The sequence below is a fragment of the Aquarana catesbeiana genome, linkage group LG08 (assembly GCF_042186555.1).
Source record: "Aquarana catesbeiana isolate 2022-GZ linkage group LG08, ASM4218655v1, whole genome shotgun sequence".
Classification (NCBI taxonomy): Eukaryota; Metazoa; Chordata; class Amphibia; order Anura; family Ranidae; genus Aquarana; species Aquarana catesbeiana.
Window position 1 is genome coordinate 109,396,076 of NC_133331.1, and position 26,205 is coordinate 109,422,280.

The 26,205-nt window shown below is 45.0% G+C and overlaps 1 protein-coding gene across 33 annotated transcripts in view; it reads left to right on the plus strand.

The window, feature by feature from the left end:
- ANK3 (ankyrin 3) overlaps positions 1-26,205 on the plus strand; it is a 902,861-nt gene that overhangs the window by 667,027 nt on the left and 209,629 nt on the right. For all 33 annotated transcript variants that reach the window (XM_073596276.1, XM_073596279.1, XM_073596287.1 and 30 more), the window contains one exon: positions 15,712-15,909. In XM_073596276.1, the coding sequence (XP_073452377.1) occupies positions 15,712-15,909 (198 nt within the window). The remainder of the gene's footprint in view (positions 1-15,711; positions 15,910-26,205) is intronic.

A 26,205-nucleotide genomic window follows, 5' to 3' on the forward strand; every position in this document is an offset into this window, starting at 1 on the left:
GGGACAAGAAGGAAGAAGAGGGAGTGAAGAAAAAAAAAAAAAAAAGGGGGGGGGGGACAAAGATAGAGACATGGCGATATCTAGATCCATATTCCTTTTAGACAGTGTAATCCTTATAATTGTGGAGATGTTATCATGACCTAAGTAAGCGCTGGCCTTCTTCGGAGTAGATAAATGCGTTCCAGATGTCCCAGGTCTTTTTATGTATTTCTTGTTTATGTTGTGCGGTGAGGATCAGGTCTTCCATTTTCTTTATTTCCTCTACCCTCCGTAGCCATAATGAAGTGGCAGGAGGGAGATGTTGTTTCCAGCAAAGTGGGATACACGCCCTTGCTGCATTGAGCAAATGACGTGTGAGGGACTTCTTATATTTTTTGATGGGGATGGAAGAAAGATGCAGGAGGAAAAAAGCGGCCTCATCAGGGATATTATATTCTGTGCACTTTTGCGTTATGCGCCTGACCTCTCCCCAAAAGTCTCGCAGCTTAGAGCAAGACCAAAAAATATGAATCAGGGTTCCCTCCTCCTCGTCACAGCGCCAGCACCGATTCGAGGAAGATGGAAAGCATCTTCGCAACCGGGAGGGGGTCAGGTACCAACGGTTAAGTAGCTTGAAGTTAGTTTCCTGTACTTTAGCACAAGACGAGGATTTAAGAGCTAGTATGATTATGTGTTGCCGCTGTGCTGCTGAGAATGTACAGTTAAGGTCTCTCTCCCATCTGTCCAAACTGAGTAGAGGTGCTCGTTCTTTTGGCGTGTTTATTAGTGAGTATGTTTGGGACAGAATGTGGGCCAATGGGCCCTCTCCTGTACAAAGATCCTCAAACGGTGTTTGCTGTTGGGAAAAGGTTTGTGGTTTTGGAAGGGAATGAAGGAAGTGATGTAGCTGAGCTGCCTTCCAGAAGGTAAGTTGGAAGTCTCCTGTAGGATTAGTCAGTTCTGATATGGAAGGCCAGGTTCCTCCTATGGAGAATTTGGCTACATGGTCCTTGCCCGTGTCTCTTAGAGTGGAGTAATCCGTTGTCTGTAAACCAGGGGTAAAGTTTGGGTGACCCAGAATAGGGAACAAAGAGGAGTTTTTAGATGTAATGGAAGCCTGTATGGCGATTTGGTGGCTATGTCTTAAGGTGGTGCCAATTAAGGGGTGCGACTTCATTCCATGAGGAAGGTCATCATAGCACCACAATGCACTTTTCAGAGGTATGAGGGTTTGGGATTGTTCAAGTTGAACCCAGAGTTTGGACTCACCATTCCTCCTCCAGTCAAGGATGCGCCCCAGATGTGAGGCTAAGTAGTACTGTCGAATTATTATTATTATTATTATTATTATACAATATTTATATAGCGCCAACAGTTTACGTAGCGCTTTACAACTTGAGGGTAGACAGTACAAATACAATACAATTTGATACAGTAGGAATCAGAGGGCCCTGCTCACTTAGAGCTTACAATCTAAGAGGGAAGGTTAAGAGATACAAGAGGTAATAGCTGTGGGTGATGTGCTGATTGAGAAGATAAATGTACAGTTGTTAGGTGGGGGCCAGATAGGCTTCTCTGAAGAGATGAGTTTTCAGGGATCGTCTGAAAGTGGATAAGGTAGGAGAAAATCGGACGGATTGGGGAAGAGCATTCCAGAGGATGGGGGAGGCTCTGGAGAAGTCCTGAAGGCGAGCATGGGATGAGGTGACAAGGGAGTTTGAGAGCAGGAGGTCTTGGGAGGAGCGAAGAGAACGATTAGGTTGGTATTTTGTGACTAGGTTAGAGATGTAGCTAGGGGCCAGGTTGTGGATGGCTTTGTAAGTTATAGTTAGTATCTTGAATTTAATTCGGTGACTGAGTGGCAGCCAATGGAGGGATTGGCAGAGGGGTGTAGCAGACGCTGAGCGGTTTGTGTGGTGGATGAGCCTGGCCGCAGCGTTCATGATGGACTGAAGTGGGGATAGCCTATTTAGAGGTAAACCAATGAGGAGGGAGTTGCAGTAGTCAAGGCGGGAGATGACCAGGGAGTGGATTAGAAGCTTTGTGGTGTCATTGGTTAGGAAGGGGCGTATCTTGGAGATGTTGCGAAGACAGAGGCGGCAAGCTTTGGATAGTGATAGAATGTGGGGTCGAAAGGTTAGTTCAGAGTCCAGGATTACACCTAGGACCTTGGCGTGGGGAGATGGGTTGATAGTTGAGCCGTTGATCTTGACAGGGAGATCAGGGGAAGTGGCACCTGAGGGAGGAAATATCATGAGCTCGGTTTTGGATAGGTTGAGTTTGAGAAAGTGATGTGACATCCAGGCTGATATGTCTGCTAATAAGTTGGTAATGCGTGAGGAGACAGATGGAGAGAGCTGGGGGGTGGAGAGATAGATTTGGGTGTCATCAGCGTAGAGATGATATTTAAAGCCGTGGGAGGCAATCAATTGACCCAGGGAGGTGGTGTAGATTGAGTAAAGGAGAGGTCCGAGAACAGAACCTTGGGGGACCCCGACGGAAAAAGGAAGAGGAGAAGAGGAAGTAGAGTTGTAAGTGACACTGAAGGAGCGGTGGGATAGGTAGGATGAGAACCAGCGAAGAGTACAGTCACGGAGACCAAAGGAGTGGAGTTTTTTGAGGAGGAGGGGGTGGTCCACTGTGTCAAAGGCAGCAGAGAGGTCCAGGAGAAGTAGTACAGAATAGTGTCCATTGGCTTTAGCCATTAGTAGGTCATTTGAGAGTTTAAGGAGAGCAGTTTCCGTGGAGTGTTGAGGTCGAAAACCGGACTGAAGGGGATCAAGAAGTTTATTCATGGTCAGATGGTCGCTTAATCGGTTGTAGACCAGTCTTTCAAGAAGTTTGGAGGAGAAGGAGAGTAAGGAGATGGGACGTAAGTTGTTGAGATTGGTGGGATCCAGTGAGGGCTTTTTTAGTATGGGGGTGACTAGCGCATGTTTTAGAGAGTTTGGGAAGATGCCACAAGAGAGGGAGAGGTTGAAAATGTGAGTTAGAGAGCGTAGAATCGAGTCAGAGGGTGAGCGTAGCATTTGCGAGGGAACAGGATCCAGGGGGCAAGTGGTTAGATGAGTGCTAGATAAAAGTTTAGCAACCTCAGTAGTAGTAGCAGGGTTGAATGAGGGAAGTAATGATTGTATCTGTGGACATGGAGTGTTGCATGGGGGAGGTTTTTGCGCATTGGCGATCTCCTCATGAATTGTATCAATCTTAGTTTTGAAGTGATTGGCAATCTCCTGGGCAGTGAGTGAGTTGGTGGGTGGAGGCAGTGGAGGACAGAGTAGAGTGTTGAAGGTAGAGAAGAGTTGACGTGGACTGGATGAGAAGGTGTTGATGAGTGTGATAAAGTAGGTCTGTTTGGCAGTGTGAAGGCAGGAGTAGTATTTTAGGAGGGCAGATTTATATTGTGTGAAGTCTTCCTGGGTCTTAGTCTTATGCCACAGGCGCTCAAGAGCGCGGCTACGTTTTCTGAGACTTCTGGTGTCATCTGTTTGCCAGGGTTGTAGCAGTCGGGGCCTAATTCTGCGTGTAGTGAGGGGGGCCAGCTTGTCTAGGGAGGAAGACAGTGAGCTGTTGTAAACGAAAGTAGCTAGGTTGGGACAGGACAGGGGGGAGATTTTGTCATAGAGGTGATCAGTAGCAGAGTAGAGAAGAGAAGGGTTGAGGTGGCGAAGGTTTCTGCGTGTAACTGTTAGGCGGTTGGAGGGAGAAGAGGTGGAAGACAAGGAGAGAGCAAAACTAATAAGGTGGTGATCAGAGAGTGGGAGTGGATTGTTGGAAAGGTTGCACGGAGTGCACAGATAGGAGAAGGCAAGGTCAAGGGTGTTGCCATTGGAGTGGGTAGGAGCCTGTATCCATTGCTTTAGGTCAAGCGATGAGGTTAGACTGAGAAGTTTAGAAGTAATAGTAGTGTTAGTGTTGACAGGGATGTTGAAGTCCCCAAGAATAATTGTGGGGATTTCAGAAGAGAGAAAGTAGGGTAGCCAGGCAGAGAAGTCATCAAGAAAGGCTGATACCGGTCCAGGGGGCCGGTAGATGACAGCAATTCTTAGAGAAATGGGAGAGAAAAGACGAATGCAGTGTGCCTCAAAAGAGGAGAGTATCAGAGAGGGAGGTGGGTGAAGAACCTGATAGGTGCTGCATGGAGCTAGAAGGATTCCCACTCCACCTCCCTTCCGTCCACTTGGTCTGGGGGAGTGAGTCCAGAGAAGGCCCCCATGGGAGAGGGAAGCAGGAGAAATAGTATCCGATTCATGAAGCCAGGTTTCAGTAATGGCAAGTAGGTTAAAGGAATTTGTGATGAAGAGGTCGTGGAGGGCGGTGAGTTTGTTGCAGACAGAACGTGCATTCCACAGGGCACAGGAAAAGGGGGGGCTGGTATTGGAAAGAGGAATAGAGACCAAGTTCTGTGGGTTGCGGCTCCTGCCAGAGGGTGTAGGGGGATGGGAGCAATGGGCAATGACAGATGATGGTGGCCCAGGGTTTGGGGATATGTCACCAGAGATTAGGAGAAGCAGGAGGGTGAGGGAGGTAATGTGGGACTGTGATTTATGTGAAGGGGCATGTTTCAGAGTACTGGAGGTTTTATCAGTGTATGGATGTAGAATGAGCGAGAGTTGGTAAGAGCAGTAGTAGGAGGAAGACAGAAGGCAGGGTGATATGTATAAGCAGGCGGGTGGAGAGGGGGGGTGAAGGTAAGAGAGTTTGAGGAGAGAGGTCAGGAGTGTCAGAAGTAGTGGTAGAGAGTGCATGTTACAGAGTGGAAGGAGAGCTTAAGAGAGAGACAGGGTCACCTGTAGTCTGTTAGCTGCTTTCCAGTGCAGATTGCTGTAATTGTTTGCTTCGTGCAATCGCTGAAGTGCAGAGAATGAAGTGCATATCACTTGTAGAAAGAATCACTTAGAGATAGAAGCCTTAAGGATAGAAGCCCCTGCAATGTGCACCCCCCAGCAATGTGCTGACCCCTTAAGGATGCTCAAATATATACTGTTATAGGGGTGGGGTTGAAGTTCGTTAATTAATCATGAGTGACTATAAGAGTGCCTGGCAATCAAAGTGAACTTTTTGCTTCAAAAGTCAGAATAGCAAGAGGCCAAGACAAGATCAACACATAAAACTTAGGTAAGACAGTCCAGAAAAACAAATAATGTCATGGTTGTTCGCACAGGGCAACAGATAGAGAAGGCCACATACCAGAGACACACACACACAGAGACAGCAGGCAGATTCCAATTTCAGTTAACGGTGGAAGATGTGGATGAGCTGACACATACCAGAGACACACACACACAGAGACAGCAGGCAGATTCCAATTTCAGTTAACGGTGGAAGATGTGGATGAGCTGACACATACCAGAGACACACACACACAGAGACAGCAGGCAGATTCCAATTTCAGTTAACGGTGGAAGATGTGGATGAGCTGACACATACCAGAGACACACACACACAGAGACAGCAGGCAGATTCCAATTTCAGTTAACGGTGGAAGATGTGGATGAGCTGACACATACCTGTAAAGAGACAGAAGGAATGATCAGGTGAGGCAGAGAATGAAGTGCATATCACTTGTAGAAAGAATCACTTAGAGATAGAAGCCTTAAGGATAGAAGCCCCTGCAATGTGCACCCCCCAGCAATGTGCTGACCCCTTAAGGATGCTCAAATATATACTGTTATAGGGGTGGGGTTGAAGTTCGTTAATTAATCATGAGTGACTATAAGAGTGCCTGGCAATCAAAGTGAACTTTTTGCTTCAAAAGTCAGAATAGCAAGAGGCCAAGACAAGATCAACACATAAAACTTAGGTAAGACAGTCCAGAAAAACAAATAATGTCATGGTTGTTCGCACAGGGCAACAGATAGAGAAGGCCACATACCAGAGACACACACACACAGAGACAGCAGGCAGATTCCAATTTCAGTTAACGGTGGAAGATGTGGATGAGCTGACACATACCAGAGACACACACACACAGAGACAGCAGGCAGATTCCAATTTCAGTTAACGGTGGAAGATGTGGATGAGCTGACACATACCTGTAAAGAGACAGAAGGAATGATCAGGTGAGGCAGAGAATGAAGTGCATATCACTTGTAGAAAGAATCACTTAGAGATAGAAGCCTTAAGGATAGAAGCCCCTGCAATGTGCACCCCCCAGCAATGTGCTGACCCCTTAAGGATGCTCAAATATATACTGTTATAGGGGTGGGGTTGAAGTTCGTTAATTAATCATGAGTGACTATAAGAGTGCCTGGCAATCAAAGTGAACTTTTTGCTTCAAAAGTCAGAATAGCAAGAGGCCAAGACAAGATCAACACATAAAACTTAGGTAAGACAGTCCAGAAAAACAAATAATGTCATGGTTGTTCGCACAGGGCAACAGATAGAGAAGGCCACATACCAGAGACACACACACACAGAGACAGCAGGCAGATTCCAATTTCAGTTAACGGTGGAAGATGTGGATGAGCTGACACATACCAGAGACACACACACACAGAGACAGCAGGCAGATTCCAATTTCAGTTAACGGTGGAAGATGTGGATGAGCTGACACATACCAGAGACACACACACACAGAGACAGCAGGCAGATTCCAATTTCAGTTAACGGTGGAAGATGTGGATGAGCTGACACATACCAGAGACACACACACACACAGAGACAGCAGGCAGATTCCAATTTCAGTTAACGGTGGAAGATGTGGATGAGCTGACACATACCAGAGACACACACACACAGAGACAGCAGGCAGATTCCAATTTCAGTTAACGGTGGAAGATGTGGATGAGCTGACACATACCAGAGACACACACACACAGAGACAGCAGGCAGATTCCAATTTCAGTTAACGGTGGAAGATGTGGATGAGCTGACACATACCAGAGACACACACACACAGAGACAGCAGGCAGATTCCAATTTCAGTTAACGGTGGAAGATGTGGATGAGCTGACACATACCAGAGACACACACACACAGAGACAGCAGGCAGATTCCAATTTCAGTTAACGGTGGAAGATGTGGATGAGCTGACACATACCAGAGACACACACACACAGAGACAGCAGGCAGATTCCAATTTCAGTTAACGGTGGAAGATGTGGATGAGCTGACACATACCAGAGACACACACACACAGAGACAGCAGGCAGATTCCAATTTCAGTTAACGGTGGAAGATGTGGATGAGCTGACACATACCAGAGACACACACACACAGAGACAGCAGGCAGATTCCAATTTCAGTTAACGGTGGAAGATGTGGATGAGCTGACACATACCAGAGACACACACACACAGAGACAGCAGGCAGATTCCAATTTCAGTTAACGGTGGAAGATGTGGATGAGCTGACACATACCTGTAAAGAGACAGAAGGAATGATCAGGTGAGGCAGAGAATGAAGTGCATATCACTTGTAGAAAGAATCACTTAGAGATAGAAGCCTTAAGGATAGAAGCCCCTGCAATGTGCACCCCCCAGAATGTCAGGTAAAGCTAGTCCCCCCTCGTTTTTGGGAAGCGTTAATTGTGAACGTCGTAGTCGGGGTTTTTTGTGGGCCCACACAAATCTTGTGAAAAGAGATTGGGTCTGTTTGAAAAAGGAAGGTGGGATATGAACAGGTAATGCTTGTATGAGGTAGATAAATTTAGGGAGTATACACATTTTCAGGAGATTACATCTCCCGAACCAGGAGTGAAAACCTGTGTTCCATTTTTCTAGTAAGATCCGGGTGTTTGTTAGTAGGGGCGGAAAATTTAGATCAAATGTATGTGTCAAGTCAGAGGGGATTTTCGTACCTAGGTATGTTAGGGCTGTATCAGTCCACTTGAAGTTAAAATTAGATTGCAGTTCTAGTAACGTATTAGGGGGTACGGCGATGCCCATTGCTTCTGATTTGGAGAAGTTAATTTTTAGGTGAGAGATTGCTCCATATATTTTAAATTCTCGCATAAGATTTGGTAGAGATATTCTGGGGTTGGTGAGGGAGAATAAGAGGTCATCGGCATACGCCGAAATTTTACATTGGGAATCTCTTATCTGAAGTCCAGATATATCTGGGTTATTTCTGATAGTGCAGAGGAACGGTTCTAGGGAGAGGGCAAAGAGTAGAGGGGAAAGGGGGCAACCTTGCCTGGTGCCATTGGTAATAGCGAAGGGGTTCGACAGTACACCATTTACTTTTACTTGGGCTGAAGGATTGGAATAGATGTTGTATATCCATTTCAACATCTTATCCCCAAGTCCTATATGACGGAGGACTGAGAACATATAGTTCCAGTTGACCCTGTCAAAGGCCTTTTCAGCATCGGTATTCACGAATACGCAGGGGGTCTTATTGGCGTTTGCTACATGTAGGAGGTTGAGGGCCTTAATGGTGTTATCCCTCGCCTCTCTGGTGGGGATAAAACCGACCTGGTCAAGGTGGACAAGGTGTTGAAGATGTTGTGCTAATCTGGTGGCAATAATCTTTGAGAATAACTTTAGATCCAAATTTAAAAGAGAAATAGGCCTGTAGCTACCACAGGCCCCTGGATCTTTCCCCTCTTTGTAGATCAAGGAGATATGGGCTTTTAGTGTCTCTCTCGGGAAGCTAGCCTCTGCCCCCAGTGCATTGAAAAGCGCAACCAATCGTGGGCCTAAAATGGGAAGAAAGGCTTTATAATACTGGACCGTGTAACCATCTGGCCCTGGGGCTTTGCCTAGTTTCATAGTGCTTACTGCTACCTGTAATTCTTCCAAAGTTATTGGTTCGTCTAAGATTGCCTTGGTTTCAGCTGGTAGGGACGGGAGTTTCGAATCTGAGATATATTTGGTTATGTCTGTCTGGGCAGGAGGCGAGTCGGGAAGATTATATAAGTCAGAGAAGAAGTCCTCAAAACCCTTAGAGATTTGTGTCGGGATGGTGGCTCTTTGGCCGTTAGGGCAAGTGATCTGTGGGATATAAGCGGCTGATCTGACTTCTTTTACAGATCTGGCTAGTAGTTTCCCGCACTTGTCTCCTGACTCGTATGACATTTTACGGCAATACTGTAAGGCTGCCTTTGCCCTGTACTGTAGTAAGTCTATGATTTGTGTGCGCAGTGTCGTCAGCTGCGTCTCAAGGTCTGGAGTGGGTGTCTGCTTATGTTGTATTTCTACTGAGGCTAATGTGGAGAGTAGTTTAGTGAGTTGTTCGTTTCTTTTCCTTTTTATAGTCGTCCCACGTTTGATGAGGACCCCCCGGAGGACACACTTGTGAGCTTCCCATAGTATTCCAGGGTCACATCCCTGTATATCGTTTTCCCTGAAATAGAGCTCTAGTTCTTTAGTTACGTCCTCCATCACCTCAGGGATCTGCAGGAGACTCTCGTTCAGACGCCAGAATAGGGATCTGGGCGAGGGTCTCTCCGTGAGTCTATATGTGATAGAGACAGGGGCGTGGTCTGACCATGTAATCAGACCTATTGATGAGGAGCTCACAAGGTGCAACTGGTCATGGGGTATCAGAAACATGTCGATCCTAGAGTAGACCTTGTGCGGGGGAGAGAAAAACGAGTAATCTCTTTCCCCTGACTGCTGGAGACGCCATACATCTGTCAGCTGCGCACCGTGAAGGGCCTGTGCTATACGCTTCCTGGAGGTTGGGGATGTGGAGGAACTACCTGAGGATGTGTCCACTGAGGGAGTCAGAGGGACATTAAAATCACCCCCTAGAATCAGTTGACCCTGCTTAAATGTCATGAGTTTGTCTATTAAGTGTCTCAAAAATTTATCCTGGCATTCGTTAGGAGCATAGAGTGTGGCCAACGTGAATTGTAACCCCCCTATTAAGCCTTTAAGGAATATGTAACGCCCCTCAGGGTCTACCAGCATCTCCTGAAATTGCCATGGCAGTTTGCTGGAGATCAAAATAGAGGCCCCTTTGGATTTAGAGTGGGAGTTAGTTGAATGATAGGCTCGGGAGAAAGCTCTGTTCTGTAGTATCGGTGACTTATCCGTTTTAAAGTGGGTCTCCTGAATGAAGGCAACGTCAGTATGTGATTTTTTGAGGTCATGAAGTAACATACGTCTCTTCTCAGGCGTATTTAGGCCTCTAACATTGAGAGATGTTACTTTAAGGGAATCTACCGCCATGTCTCGAGAATGAGGAAAAAGTGTAGAAAAAAAAAAAAAAAAAAGACAAGGGGGGGGATGGGAGGGAGAAAGTGGGAAGAGGTGGAAGATGGGGGAAAAGGAGGGATAAATGAAGGAAGGGTTTCAAGTCAGAGAAGTCTGACCTAGCGTCAACTAAATGTGTAAGTTTTATCAACTTATTATGTATACAAAACCGGAGCCCCGGATGTATACAATGGCCTATTTGGGGTGTGGGTGGTCAGAAACCTGTAGCCTGTAAGTGAATGTCCAGGTCTCCCACCCCTCCCGACATCACATCAACAGTAGTTTTTCCTTAAAAACAATAAAACACAGAATGCAAAGTGATAACTAAAATAGTAACAGATGTCAGCAATGAATAAGTTTTGCAAGACAATCCCCGGCTGGTTACTCGCCCCCGAGCTTCGCGCTCACCAGCAGCCATCCGGGGATATGCAACCAAACAATGAGTCCATACACTTCACATGATGTAGTATTAGTTCAAGCCCCATCCCCAACATAGGCTGACCTCGATACCTACTTCCCGGAGCGTATCAGCTCATGTTACCAAAGCTTTTTCCAAAAGACTGGTTTGTCATCCCGAGGTCTCTAGTCAAGTATGCCAAGACAGGGAGTAAATTTAAGTAACAGGGAAAACCTAGTCTTTTGTACATAGCATAATACCAGCCGGTCTTCTCATCCTGCTCCTCCACGTCAATCCTGAGGGTCTGTCAGAGCGGGAGCCTTGGGATAACCAACATTACTCTGAAGGGCGATATTAGTGTTGTTCTCCGACAGAGATCATTCCCTGCGGTGGCTCCTGTACAGTTTCTGTTCCTGGGGGGGGGTGGGGGGATCTCCCTCAAGGATGAGGGGTAAACATTGTTCCATGTTTTCTCCCAAAGCACCTTATATTTATTCAACTGTAGGATAAGGGGAGTGGCAACAAAACTGGGATATATAATAGCCGTGGTGGAGGACTTCGGTGGTTGTCTGTATAACGGGAATGGGTGCCAGAGTCTAAGGTATCCGTCCAGGTTACATTAAGGTGGAGGTTGTTGAGGGCGAGGCTCGGTCAAAACGGGTATAGAGGTCTCATCAGAAGTGTAAGGGACTTTGATGTCATTACTCACGATTCCCGATGTTCATCCTGGGATAGAGAGCGGGATCGACGACCATTTCTCTGCGGCCTCTGAGGCTGTGGAACCTGTCCCCTCGATGCGCTTAGACGTCCCGGAGCACGAGGAAGATAGTCCAGCCAATTGGGGATGGTGATCGGGTCCGAACCAAGGAAATCGAAGAGAGCTGGTAGGGATTCCGGGGACCGCAGGAGGAAGTATTTCTGTTCCTTGAGGAAGGTGACCGACAGCGGGAAGCCCCATCGATAAGTGGCGTTGCAGCGTCTGGCTAGGTCTAACAGGGGTTTCAAAAGGGAGCGACGGTGCAGTGTCGGCCTGGAGATATCGGGTAGGATCTTAACAGTTGCTCCATCGAATTCCACATCTCCCGACTCCCAGGCCCCACGGGCTATGGCTTCCTTGTGGGTATAATGATGTAGCCGACAGATTACATCCCGTGGTCTGGTAAGGTCAGATGGGCGGGGGCCCAAAGCCCTGTGAACCCTATCAACCTCCACACGCTCAGGGAGATGGTCGCCCGCCACCCGCTTGAAAATGTCCGTGACCGTGGCTAGTAGGTCCGATGGGCCTGTTGCTTCTGGGAGGCCCCGGAGCCGCAGGTTGTTCCTACGGCTCCGGTCCTCCATTTCCTCCAGGCGTAGTTGGGTGTCCACAGCTGCACTGGCTTGGTCTCGTTGTCGGGATTCTATCGATGTAACTCTCTGTTCAAGGGACGCCAAAGATGATTCATCCGTCGTGATGCGTGAAGATAGAACTTGCACGTCTTGCTTGATCGCCCGGATCTCTTTTCTGTGTGCGGCCTCTACCTTCCCCACCAACGCCTCTATATCTGCCCGCGTCGGTAGGGCCTGTAAAATAGCTTTCAGCTCCGCATCTGCCCTGTAAGTAACTGGCGGGGGTGCCGCTGTTCCCGGAGTCCCAGCAAACAGTCTGGGGGAGCTAGAGTAAATTATTGGGCTTCGGGAACCCTCGGACGATTCCGGATCCACCATGAGGTCTGGGGTCTGTGAAAGAGAGTCACGAGGACCCGCCATCTTGGGATCCGGAGAGCCGGACTGCGATCTTCCAAATAGTCTCTGAAAATCACCGGCAACAGGGGTATTAATGGCCGGGCTGGCTTTCTTCTTGTTCCTCCTGTTAGCCCGCTTCTTAGCAGATAGCATTCTGTGTTTAAGCGGTCTATAGATGCCAGGAAGGGCGAGAGACGGCCGGGAGCTCTGCGGTAGCACGTCTCTACACGGCCATGTCCAGACCACGCCCCCGCCCCATATATATTTTTTGTATTTTTATTTTATTTTTTATTCAAATCATTTTTTAAGCTGGTTTAGTTATTTTGTTTATATTTTTGGTGTTCATATATACTACTTTTTGAATATCAAGGTCATCCAGTCAGAATACTCCTTTTATGAGGTGATAATAAGGTTTTTATAATCTCATAGGTTTAGCCTGACAGATTCTAAATTACTGTATTTGTCTAAAGGAAATTATAAAAGCTAATACTGATGATGCATATTTTTTTAACTATGCAGATTATTTCAGCATGGTTTCCAATAATGGGTCATTAATTGATAAAGTCATGATATTTTTATTACTTCTAGTCATTTGGAAAAGCTTATTGTACTCTGTTGAAGATCTGCCCATGCATGGCAGCCCTAAGGCTAACATTTGATTTATTTAAACTTCCACGTGGGAAAGTCCTTCCACTTTAATCTCTGCCTACATAAGTGCAAAGGAATGTATGCTGTGCTAGCTGCATTTTATGTCAGTAGATAATTTACTCTGTATCAGCCTTGTATTTCCTCAACATTCCATGGCTGTATATATGTAAATAAAACCATGAGTTACAATAAAGTTCTGTATCTGATATGATAGGCTCCAGGCCTATTTTACATATACACTAGAAAAGGAATCACTGCTGGAGTGTTTGTCATTATCTCATGTGACTGTATGCCTTGTGGATTGTCCAAGACAAATGTTTAAATATGTGCAGATTCCTGTTAACCCAGTACAAACTGGTTTTTAATAGGGAAGCGTGACATATAATTTGGAAAACCAGTTGAACCTGAACAGTGCTGTAGAATAATCACACTGTTTAACCCACAGATGTATCCTAAAGTACTGATGGACTGGGATTTTGTATGTTAGCTGAAAAAAACTGTGTGTATATAAAACTGCCAATGGACACTGGGATGTCATTATTCAGAAATAACTGATCGGAACAGTCTCATGGTGCCCAATATGGCATCTACTATTCATAGCCTGATAGTCAGCAATGGGAAGAGGTGGGTTGTAGATACTCATCTGCTGAGCTAAGAAAGTTCTACTACTGACACTGGACTCCCACGTTCCAACAGTTTGATAGGCAATGCTTCATATATAGGATAAATATAATAGGAATGTGCCAAAAAGTTGAGCAGATAAAGGAAGTCTGTCATGACAGAATAAAGGAGGCTACCATTGCTGACTTGTTTTTGATGATGCATTCTTCCAAGCTGACATGCTAATTTTAGCTTAATTTCTAACTAAAAAGTGACAGAATAAAGGAGGCTACCATTGCTGACTTGTTTTTGATGATGCATTCTTCCAAGCTGACATGCTTATTTTAGAGTCCTCTAAAATAAGCATGTCAGCTTGGAAGAATGCATCATCAAAAACAAGTCAGCAATGGTAGCCTCCTTTATTCTGTCACTTTTTAGTTAGAAATTAAGCTAAAATTAGCATGCACATATGATGTCCTGACAATTTAATATGCACATGCTTACTCCAGGTCATTGACTCACCATGCATTGAAGAAAAAAGGACTATGACAGACCTGGAATTTTGTACCTTCAAAAGAAATGTTGCTGTGGTGGCAGCTACATTTTTATTCTGATTGACCAAGTAATAAGCCAGAGAGCTTGGAAAACTTTTCCAGTCACATGTTTTAGTAGATTATAAAACATGAGATCTTTGGGTTCTGACTAAGTTGCATTGTTGTTCAAAAAATGTGTTTTAAGAAAAGAGATGTCAAAAAAAAAAAAATGAAGCTGTACAGCAGGTACCATCACATGTCTGTACCTTGATCATAGTCCCCTGCCACCCTGATGTACCGCTAGAGCCTCTGCAAATCCCATGAAAAAAACTCCCAAAATCAGGGCTCGAAACTACAAGTCCCATGAGGCATTGCAAGGCTGACAGTTACAAGCATGACTCCCAAAGGCAGAGGCATGACGGGACTTGTAGTTTCGCAAAAGCTGGAGGGCCGCCAGTTTGCGACCCCTGCTCTGAATGTTAGTATGGCAGTAGGACTAATCACACCCCATACATGACAGTCCTTGGTCTTGTGATAGATCATTCAGAATTTGAGCACTGCTTTGTGGCAAGCAGGGGAAACATACAAGTGTGCCCTTTCCTCGAGGTTTGTTTTATTTATTTTTTTTGACAGGGTAGATCGAGATGATAGTGGGATCAGCTGTGACAAAAGGATTAGACCTCCTATGGTATCTGCTTTATAGCCTCACATCAAAGCCTAGTACACACAATGAGGAAATCGGATGAAAAATACCACTTTTGAGGCGATCGTACAATGATCTGATCGTTAGTACACAGCTTTTGGGAACCAATCAAGACAGTTTATGCAAAAATTATCCAAAGGGACAAGCACAAAACATGTGAGAATTTTCATAACTTTAGTAACCTCTTTATTTTCAATATGAGACATACAAAAAAAAACAAAAAACGAATGATCATTAGTCCGATGTTCTCATTGCGTGTACGAGGCTTTATTCTGCAATTCTTTTTAGAACTGGTTTACTTTAAAGTTAAACTCCATGCAAATATTAAAAACACCACTAAATAAAGTATATATTCATTAAAAAAAATATATTAATTGTATTTTAAACAGAACTAATATTACCTTACTAGCAAGTTTTTCAAAATTGTTTTGATATTGGCCATCTGCAGTCCCCTATACAGCATGACTACAGGACAGCTCTAATCCAATCACAGCTCTATTTCTTTCCACGGTGCTGTCAGTCGAACACTGTGAATATGCTTAGGGGGGGAGGTCTGCTATTCCTTTTTAGTTTAACCTCAGACAGATGTTAGTCTTGGACCAGGGTATATTGCTTAGCTCTATTTTAATCTGATAGGCGGGCCAGAACCTGATTATGTGGTCTAGTAAGGTTGCCTAGATCACCTTTTTCTGATCAGACTAACAAATACTTTGGCAAGCATAACAATTCACCACAGGTTTTTCATTGTGTGTACAGCTTCTCCAATGGAGACCAGATTTAATAATATAACTTGATATTATGTTTTGTTGAATATTATTTTTTTCAGGAAAGACTAACAAGGAAAAACTAGTTTTCAATGGTCAAATGTGAGTAGGCCAAGCCTACAGTAGTAAATGTCCAGCCCTATGTGTTAATGGGACAGCACTGTGGGAAACCTGACACATGTCAGTCTGCTGTCACTGACTCTTCCTGTTTGTTTTACAGAATGGTCTCTCCCCACTGCACATGGCAACCCAAGGAGATCATTTGAACTGTGTTCAGTTGCTGCTCCTACATAATGTGCCTGTGGATGATGTCACCAATGACTATTTAACTGCGCTGCATGTGGCCGCCCACTGTGGACATTACAAAGTCGCTAAAGTCCTGCTGGATAAGAAAGCCAACCCAAACGCCAAAGCACTGGTATGAGCCAAATTTTATTATTTCTGTTTTCCAGTATTGCCTTCACCTTTGTAAGATTCTGATTCTGATAGCAAACTACACTAGCCAAGATACAAATTGTTTGCATTTGTGTATATATCTATAGCTATATATATATATATATATATATATATATATATATATATATAGCTATAGATATATACACTCACCGGCCACTTTATTAGGTACAGTATATATACTGTATATCCATTTTTCTATAGCAACATATGCAATGAATGTATATGACAATGTCACACTGTATGGTGAAACAATATTGATCGTCATTTACTTACTGCTAATAACATTACAGTGATGGATGAAACTTTGGGTTGAACATCATGTTCTATGTCATGTATGGTAAAGTGACATTCTGTGCATAATAATACAAGCTAAGGGAGACCCAATCAGTATAATTTGTGACAGCTGGACAAGGAACATAGCCTTGTTTTTTTTTTTTTTTAACGCATAACACTATTATACTGCAAATATTTCCTCTTTTGAAACCATGTCAGATATAAAAAAAAATTCTAAATGTGCTGTGGTAATTCTAATCCACAGCACTGCCTGTGTCAATTTAAAGTGAATCTAAAGCAGGGGCTAATGCATACATTTCAGTAAAGTAACCTTTGGATTAATATGATGGGTATGTCCATGGTTAGGAAGAAATTCCAGTGGGATACTGTAGGACACAGATCAGTTGGCACAGGTGTGAGGAAGAATCTGGGTAGTTTGCTAAGCAATACTTTGGTTTAACGAGATTTTAGAACTGTACACATTTCCACCAAGTCTGTACAGTTCATATTTGTCCACCTTGACTATTGTTGGGCTTTAAGTTGTTGTTTATATCTTTTATGTAGGAAAACCATGGGTTGAACGTGAACTGTGGCTTTCTAAATGCTGCAATTTGTGGAAAAACTATTATCCTTTTATTACATATAAAGGATAATGAATCTTCAGCTTTACTTCAAAGCTGACCATAACCTATACAATGTGATTGTATAATTTCTATACAGTGTCCCTTAGATTTACCAAAACTGTGTAATTGGAGAATGCACCTAACCAGCCTATTCTCTTAGTATCCGATCACGTAGGCTCTTGCATTACATAATTGATGGTAGATCTAAAGAAGATTATACAGTCAGGTTGTATGGTATATGATCAACTTTACTGATGGTTTAAAAATAAACAGTAGAATAAAACTGTGTTCTGTGCATGAAAGTTACTCTCTACTTTTTATTACCCATGTCATGTTGCACTGTATCTATCCAAATAGAGTGAAATTTCCATACAGTGCTAATTAGAGTTCAAATATAAAGGTTGACTTAAAATCAAGCACTCTAGCAGTAGGGAAGCATGCTGGGAACTGCAGCAGACAGTTATGTGAAATATGGGTTTTGAAAGAATATAGCCTTTAAAAAAATGCAATAACTTGCTTTGCTTCAGTGTACAAACTTAAAAGTAATATTCTGAAACTAGCTTGTGTTTTGATGTTGCTTAAGTTAGAAAAAAATGTAATTATCCTAAGATTTTTCAAATTTGTTGAAGTTGATATGTGCCGCCACGCTGAGATTTTCTTCCCTCAGTGCATGCACTTCTCTTGTCACTTTCTACAGTTTGTGATTTATTATTTAAGTCTGTCTGCTGTGATTTCTTTTTAACTATGAGAATTTACAGCAGATCCTGTACAATTCTGGTTATATAGCTTTTCATGTCACAGGAAGGAAGTCTGACTTATCCACCATAAAATAAAATGTCTGCATTGGGTTAAATAGGACTGTCATGCTGTATTTTTCATATAAGAATCCTAATCAAGACTTCTCTGAGTTTTTGTGAAAGCAATTGTGTTCAGATATAGAAGACTAGACAGGCCATCTGGCAACTGTGGCATTTGACACAAAGTTTTATGTACATGTGGGCTGGTGGCAGTTTCATAAGCTAGCCAGCCAATGACCCCATTAAAGTGAAGGTATAGTGGTTTTGTGGATGTTTTTTTTTTTTCATTATGGTAAGGGCTAAACATCAAAATCTAAAAAAAAAAATGTTTTGTATTTGACCCAAATATGAGATATTGCATGTTATTATTTTGTATTAACACTAGCTGGCCATTTGGGCTGCTATTTTTAAATTTTTACATTTTAGTCTCCTTTTAGTTTCTGTTGAAAAAGAGATCTGTGTACTGAGCTCAACAGCTCAAATTGACATTTTTACACAGAAAGGAAAAAGAGCTGTAACACATCTGTCGGGTTGGTAGAAGGTTTTGGTCCGAGACAGAGGAGTTGATTTACTAAAAGCAAATTGGCTGTTCTCTTTGAAAGATTTCCCTTTCACTTAGCTTGCTTAGTGAATGTGGTAAAAGTGTACTTTGTAAAGAATACCCAATCACATGAAAGGAAAATAAAATTAAAATTGTATTTTGCTTGCAAAGGATTGGATTGGATGGAAGTCAGCAGTGCTTCACTTCATTCAAGCTAAAGCCTAGTACACTCTAGAAGTTTTTTTTTTCAATCAACCCAGCAGGCTGAATGAAAAAAAAACTGAAGAGCTTGGGAGCAGCTGCAGTACTAACTATCCAATGTTAATACAGTGATCTCCCCCGCTGAGCTATTGTGTTCAGACAGGGGGACAGGCCTTGGCCAGAACACACCGGTTGGTGCTCTCAGACATTGTCTAAGAGCGCTGATTGGGTGCTGATCGGCAGACCTTTTTTGGGCATGCCCTTTCGACAGAAGCCAAATGTCAGCCAGTTCCTACTGAACCCGCCAATGCTACCTGATATTTAGCCCGTGTGTAAGGCCCTTAAAGGACAAGTTCACCTTCTGTAACATGTTACACCCATATTCAGGGTGTAACATGTAACATGTTACAAATACACTGGTCCCCGCACCTCCCCGAATCCCGATGTCACAGGTGGCAGGGGATTTTTCTCACTCTCTGTCAGAATCTGCAGGAACGTGGATGTGCGGGGCTCTACCTGCCCGGCTGCGTCACCCATCCCAAGAGTTCTGTGAATTGAAAGCTACAAGGTCCAGGAGCCTTTGCGGCTGTTGGCTTATAGTTCTCAATAAACTACCATGGCGCTGCTGAGAGCTGAATTGATGCTTCCTGTTAATGTGTAACTGTTTGGTCATATAATGTACAGCCAAATAGCTTACACACAGAGCCTGCAAGAGCCCTGCATAGCACCCAAGATCTCCCGATCGTGGGTGCAATGCTTTCCAGGCTCCCAATAAAAAAAATAATGCACATTTTTTTACCTGCAAAAAGATGTGCATTTATAATTTTTTTTTTTAAAAAGGCAAACTTATCCTTTAAAGGAAAACTCCCTTTATGCTCCGTACACACGATCGTATTTTCTGACAACAAAACCGTGGATTTTTTTCCGAAGCATGTTGGCTCAAACTTGTCTTGCATACACACGGTCACACAAATGTTGTCGGAAATTCCAAACGTCAAGAATGCGTGACGTACAACACGTACGACGAGCCGAGAATAAGGAAGTTAAATAACCATTGCGGCTCCTTCTGCTTGATTCAGAGCATGCACAAACTTTTGTGTGATGGACTTGCGTAGACACGATCGTACTTTCTGACAACAAGTTTTGTTGCCGGAAAATTTGAGAACCTGCTCTCAAACATTTGTGTGCGGAAATTCCGACAGCAAATGTTTGATGAAGCATACACACAGTCGGACTTTCCGACAATGAGCTCACATCGAACATTTCCCGTCAGGAATTCCGATCGTGTGTACGCGGCTTTGGAATGAACATCCTATTTGCCTATTTATTTGTAGAATAGGGATATGGTGGTGTCAGCATTAATACTGTTGGCATGTTGCCTGAAATTTTTAGTGATGGCAAAGAGCTTATGAATTTCAAGGAGTTTACCTAGTGTCAGAGTTTAGGTTGAGAATTAGGGTTGGGTTTTAGGGGATTCTAGAGCAAATACCTGAAACTGGTTTCTTGTTGCCGAATATTTTGATACTGTATCTGTCATATGGGAACAACAGAATTTTAGCGAGTGGTTTCATGCCAACCAATACCCAGTTTGCCAATTTTTTTAATGGTTGTCATTACTAAGTAATTGCCTTTGTTGTCTGTGGAATGCTTTAAAATCTAGCTGTTCACTTTTCAGAATAGCATCTTGAACATAGATACAAAAACCTCATTTGTAGTTACTAGCGACCCTACTATTATATATTTTTTTTTTCAAATCCCCATCTTTCTTGCAAATGCTAGTGGCATTGGGTAATGGATATTTATGTTTAACATGTGTGGGAAAATCTTTTCTTTTCTTCCATTTTTAATTTACAGCCAATTAAAAATGAAATAAACTTTCCTCGTAATTTGTGAGTGTCACCCCCCTCCACATACTGTCATCCAACAACCTGTCATCTTGTTTTATTTGTTTCCTTTCCTTTTGTAGCTTGTTAAAATACTAGTTAATGATAGATTGGCTTTTGGAAGATCCAGAAGTTCCTTATCAGCAGGTTGCCTCGTGGTTCTTTTCATGTCAAATCAAATCAAAGAATCCTGGATATTGAATAAAAGAGACACATTGCACTTATTAGACCTTAGCATCTCTTACTGACAGTGTGAACCAAAGAAAATTACGCTTCCATTGTGTCTTTTATGTGACTTTGCTGGGAGATTTAAAATACATTTTTTTCCCTTGTATTTTTTGGTCCAATCTAAAGCTTTAAAATACCCATGGTGTCTAGTACGTTAAAATGTACTTATTACACAACATTGCAAAGCTCACCATTAATATAGTATGTATGTTGAGTGAAAATTGAACTACAGCATTCAGTTATGTAGAGTTGCAAGCACCAGTATTAAATAATGATGGACTAAGTTATCACAGATAATTAAAACCACTTAGGAAATATGGCATGTAGCTATACTTGTTAAGTCTTTAATTTGTTGTTAAGCAGACTGCTGAACGTATAGTAAATATCTGTTATAAATCAGAATTCAGGAATTTGCTATTTGTTAGTGGCCTTTTAGAACTGCACAATTTTTTCTAGTCTGGATTTACGAGTCAGCACAATAGGCTTGTGGGTCTAGGCAATGAAGGGAAAGCAGCTTTTGCTTGTGCAGTTATTGGCTATTCATACTTTCCTGTCATTGGTAGAAATGCTTTATGTATTTGCCTACAAGTTGAGTTTTCAGGTTGCCTACTATAATATTTTTGTGATTTGTCCATAAGTCTAAGGCTTTGCTACATAAAACCATGTAGGAGTTTTTATCATTTCAAACAAGGCAAAAGAACAGCCCCATGAAAATATGCAAAAATATTTTTTTTTTCTTTTTATAACGGTTAATAAACAAAGTCTCCCAGAGCCGTAACTAGAACCTTCAGGGCCCTGGTGCAAGAAACAATGATGGCCCCCCTCCCTTTCCATCCGAGCACCAGGCTTCCAATTTTGGGAGGTTATCCATGGACATCCTCCCAAAACTGTGATTCATGCCCCCTGGGACGTGCATCCAGCGCAATCACAGTGGCCCTTTACCATGTGATGTCAGCTGATCACATGTAAACAGACTTGCCGGTTATCCGCAGCCCTTTCCTCCAGCACTGTGTCTGTGTGAGGAAAGGACTGCCATTAACTGTCAAGAATGTCAGTAAATTGTTTACACTGATAATCAGTGCCCCAATCATCAGTGCCATGTATCAGTGCCCATCAATGCCGCCTGTCAGTGCCCATCAATGCCGCCTACAAGTGTTACCTATCAGTGCTCATTAATGCTGCCTATTAGTGCCCATCAAATCTGCCTATCAGCATCACCTATCAGTGCTCATTATTGCAGCGTCCATCCATGCCACCTATCGGTACTCTTCAATACTGCCCATCAGTGCCCATCAATACTGCCTTAGTTCTGCCTATCAGTGTTCCTCAGTGCCCATCCGTGCAGCATATGAGTTCTGCCTATCAGTGCCAATGATGCCCATCAATGCCTCCTATCAGTACAGCCTATCAGTGCCCCCTTTCAGTGCTCATCAGTGCCTCCTATCTGTGCCCCTATCAGTGCCTTCTTAGTGCCCCCTATCAGTGCCCCCTAGTGCCTTCTCAGTGCCCCCTATCAGTGCCTCCCTTCAGTGCTCATCAGTAAATCCCATTGGTGCTTCCCATCTGTGCCCCCTATCAGTGCTCATCAGTAAATCATATCAGTGCCTCTCATTGGTGCCCCCTATCAGTGCCCCCTAGTGCCTTCTCAGTGCTCCCCATCAGTGCCTCCTATCATTGCCCATCAGTGCCCCCTATCAGTGCCTCTCTTCAGTGCCCATCAGTAAATCCTATCAGCGCCTCCCATCGGTGTCCCCTATCAGTGCCTCCCATCGTTGTCCCCTATCAGTGCCTCCCATTGGTGTCCCCTATCAGTGCCTCCCCTTCAGTGCTCATCAGTAAATCTTATCAGTGCCCATCAGAGTCCTCTATCAGAGTCCTCTGTCTTCTCAGGACAGCACGGCTCTGAGCGGAGAGCGTGTCTCTCCAGTGGCATCACCAGGGTTGGTGTCACCCGGTGAGGAAAAAATTGGTGTCACCCCCTCCACCAACTATAGCCCCCCCTCAGTACAGACCCCCCTCCACTAACTGCAGACCCCCCTCTCAGTATAGACCCCCCACTAAGTACAGACCCCCCCTCTTGCAGTATAGATCCTCCTCACTAAGTACATACCCCATCCATAAGTTTAGCCCCCCCTCATTGCAGACCCCCCATCTATCAGTATAGCCCCTCTCTGTCAGCATAGACACCCATCTATCAGTGTAGACCTCCTTAGTGCAGACCCCCATCTATCAGTATAGACCCCCCTCTATCACTATAGACCCCAGTGAAGACCCCCCTCCATCAGTGCAGACCTCCCCTCCCTCATTGCAGACCCCCCTCTATCAGTTCACACCCCCCTCAGTACAGACCCCCCTCCATCAGTGCAGACCTCCCCTCCCTCATTGCAGACCCCCCTCCATCAGTTCACACCCCCTCAGTACAGACCCCCCTCCATCAGTTCACACCCCCCCTCAGTACAGACTCCCCTCCATCAGTTCACACCCCCCCTCAGTACAGACCCCCCCTCCATCAGTTCACACCCCCCCTCAGTACAGACCCCCCCTCCATCAGTTCACACACCCCCTCAGTACAGACCCCCCCTCCATCAGTTCACACCCCCCCTCAGTACAGACCCCCCTCCATCAGTGCAGACCTCCCCTCCCTCATTGCCGCCCCCCCTCCATCAGTTCACACCCCCCCTCAGTACAGACCCCCCTCCATCAGTGCAGGCACCCCACAATGCAGACCACCCCCCTCCATCAGTGCAGACCCCCCTCATTGCAGACCATCCCAATCTATCAGCACCCCCCCAATGCAGACCCCCCATGGTGCAGATCCCCCATCAATGCAGACCCCACTCAGTGCAGACCCCCCTCCCTCCATCAATACAGACCCCCTCAGTGCAGACCCCCACCCCATCAATGCAGACCCTCACCCCATCAATGCAGACTCCCCCTCAGTTCAGACCCCCACCCCATCAATGCAGACCCCCCTCAGTGCAGACCCCCACCCCATCAATGCAGACCCCCCTCAGTTCAGACCCCCACCCCATCAATGCAGACCCCCCTCAGTGCAGACCACCGTCCCTCCATCAGTGCAGACCCCCCTCCCATAGTGTACCCCCCAGCACATGTCTATTTGGATAAAAACTTTACAGACCTCAGAACAGTGCGGGATAGGCACAGCGGCATGTGTCCCTCGGACTCCCCCTCCGTAAACAGAGAGGAGGGGGAGGCGGCTTCGGTCTGCTCCTCTGTGCAGTGGCATGCGGTGCCGCTGCCCACAGGTGTCACCCCTCTGGCGGGTGTCACCCGGTGCGCCCCCCCCGGCAACCCCTGTGTGTCTCTCATCTAACAGCAGAGAGACACCGGCATCGTTTGTTTTATTTCCCTCTCCGTGTGTCCTCTCTCTCGCACAGGATGACAGAGGACACACAGCTGATCTTCTCACCCCTCCCCTCTCCTTTGTGCTCTGCGGGCAGTCAAGTGTGAAGCTAAGAAACTCACATTTCCCGCGGAGCACAGAGGAGAGGGGAGGGGGGAGAAGATCAGCTGTGTGTCCTCTGTCATCCTGTGCGAGAGAGAGGACACATGGAGAGGGAAATAAAACAAATGATGCCGGTGTCTCTCTGCTGTTAGATGAGAGACACGCTCTCCGCTCAGAGCGCTGTGAAGAGCAACCTCGCTGCCCCCCCCCCCGACGGTGGCGGAATGCCGGGCCCAGTCCCAAGTGCGACTGTTGCGACCCTGGTAATTCCGCCACTGAAGTCTCCTATAGTAATATGAATATCTTTGATGTTTAGGCCTATTACAGCTGAAAAAAATGTATAGTATCAAACCGGTTGCTGGTGATGGCTGAAAAGATCTCAATGTCACATTTTGGGCCTTATGCTACTAAAGGGCTAGTACTGTATGTATTGAAGTTACTCCAACCCTGTTTATTCTTTATTGATTGATTACTACTTAAAAAGCAATGGGGTTGATTTACTAAAGACAAATAGACAAATAGACACTCTGCAAGGGCATTTGCTCCAGAGCTTAGTAAATGAGGTGAAGCTTCACTTTGCAAAGAATGCGCAATCACATGCAAGGAAAATAAAGACAATTTTTGCTTGTACATGAATGGATGATGGGAGTCAGCAGAGCTTCCCCTCATTAGCTAAGCATGAGGGTGAATTCCCTTTCAGAGTGCAACTGCACTTGCAAAGTGCACAGTATTTGCCTTTAGTAAATCAACCCCAGTGCTTGCTTTCTTTCTCTTCAATTAAATAAAATGGTATTAAAACAATATTGGGTACCCTCCTTAGTTCCCTTTTCTGTTTGTCGGTGGTGCTGCCCTGAGACTGGAGAAGATTACATACCTCACATTACTGTCCCTGCTTACCGGATTGATAACTGGCATTATGGGTCTCCTAAAGGTCACCTCCCTTAATGTACGTGGTCTCAATGTACCAGAAAAACGCTCCCAGTTACTAACTGATCTGCGTAAAGGCAAAACCCAAATTGCTTTTTTACAGGAAACACATTTCCATGGTGATCGCACTCCTAAATTGACTAATGGAGCATTCCCAACGGCATACCACAGCATATCGCCCATCTCCAAATCTAAGGGGGTCAGCATCCTTGTAGCAAAATCCCAGTACCATGGGTCTTCGAGGCGCAGCGGGTAGATCCCCAGGGTCGCTTTCTCCTCCTGAAGGGAAGGGTGTCTGATGTACAGGTCACCTTCGCCAATGTCTACTTCCCCAATGTAGACCACCCACAATTCCTGCGGAAGCTGCTACCTTAGCTACTGGAGTTTTCGGAGGGGGTGCTTGTCTTTGGGGGGGATCTTAACTTTACAATGGATCCCTTGCTAGATGCCTCACGCGGCTCGTCCCATCTTTCTTACGCATGCCTCAAGCGACTGAAGGCAGACCTCCATGCTCTACGCCTAATAGACCCCTGGCGTCTGTCGCGCCCACAGGATAGGGACTATACATATTTTTCTTCAGTCCACCACTCTTACTCGAGATTGGACTATTTGCTGATCACACATAAAGATCTAGCTAGGGTGGTGAATACCTCCATAGATGTCATATCCTTCTCAGACCATGCACCGATTCATATGACTCTCCAGCTGGGGCCGATGACCCGGACTCCACCCTCCTGGAGGCTTAATGAAGCCTTGTTGCAGTCAGAGGAGATTTGTTCAGAAATACAGGCCAAGTTGCGGGAATACTTTGCTGTCAACGAAGCCTCACTTCCTAACCCGTTAACGGTTTGGGAGGCTCACAAGACAGTTATTAGGGGCACGCTAATTAGTATAGGTGCCCGCCTTAAGCGGGACAGAACACGCCGCATTGATGAACTCTTCGCCCAGATCCGTACCCTGGAGGGTGCCCATAAGGCCAGTCTTGCCCGATCCACCCACCATGACCTCCTTAAAGCCCGCAAGGAGCTTCACGCACTTTTGTTCCATAAAATGAAACAAAAATTGGCGTGGGCACGCCGAACGATGTACGAGTACTCCAATAAACCTGGCTCGCTCCTAGCCAGAGCACTACGTGGCCCACGTACCAAAACCTATATCTCCCACATCCTGTCATCCTCTGGTCGGAAGATGACTGCATCCTCTGATATTGCAGTGGAGTTTCGATCCTTCTATGAAGGCCTTTACAACCTTGACAGGCAACCACTGGAAGACCCTAATTCTGCCGGGGGATTCACCCCCCGATCTTACATTACCATGTC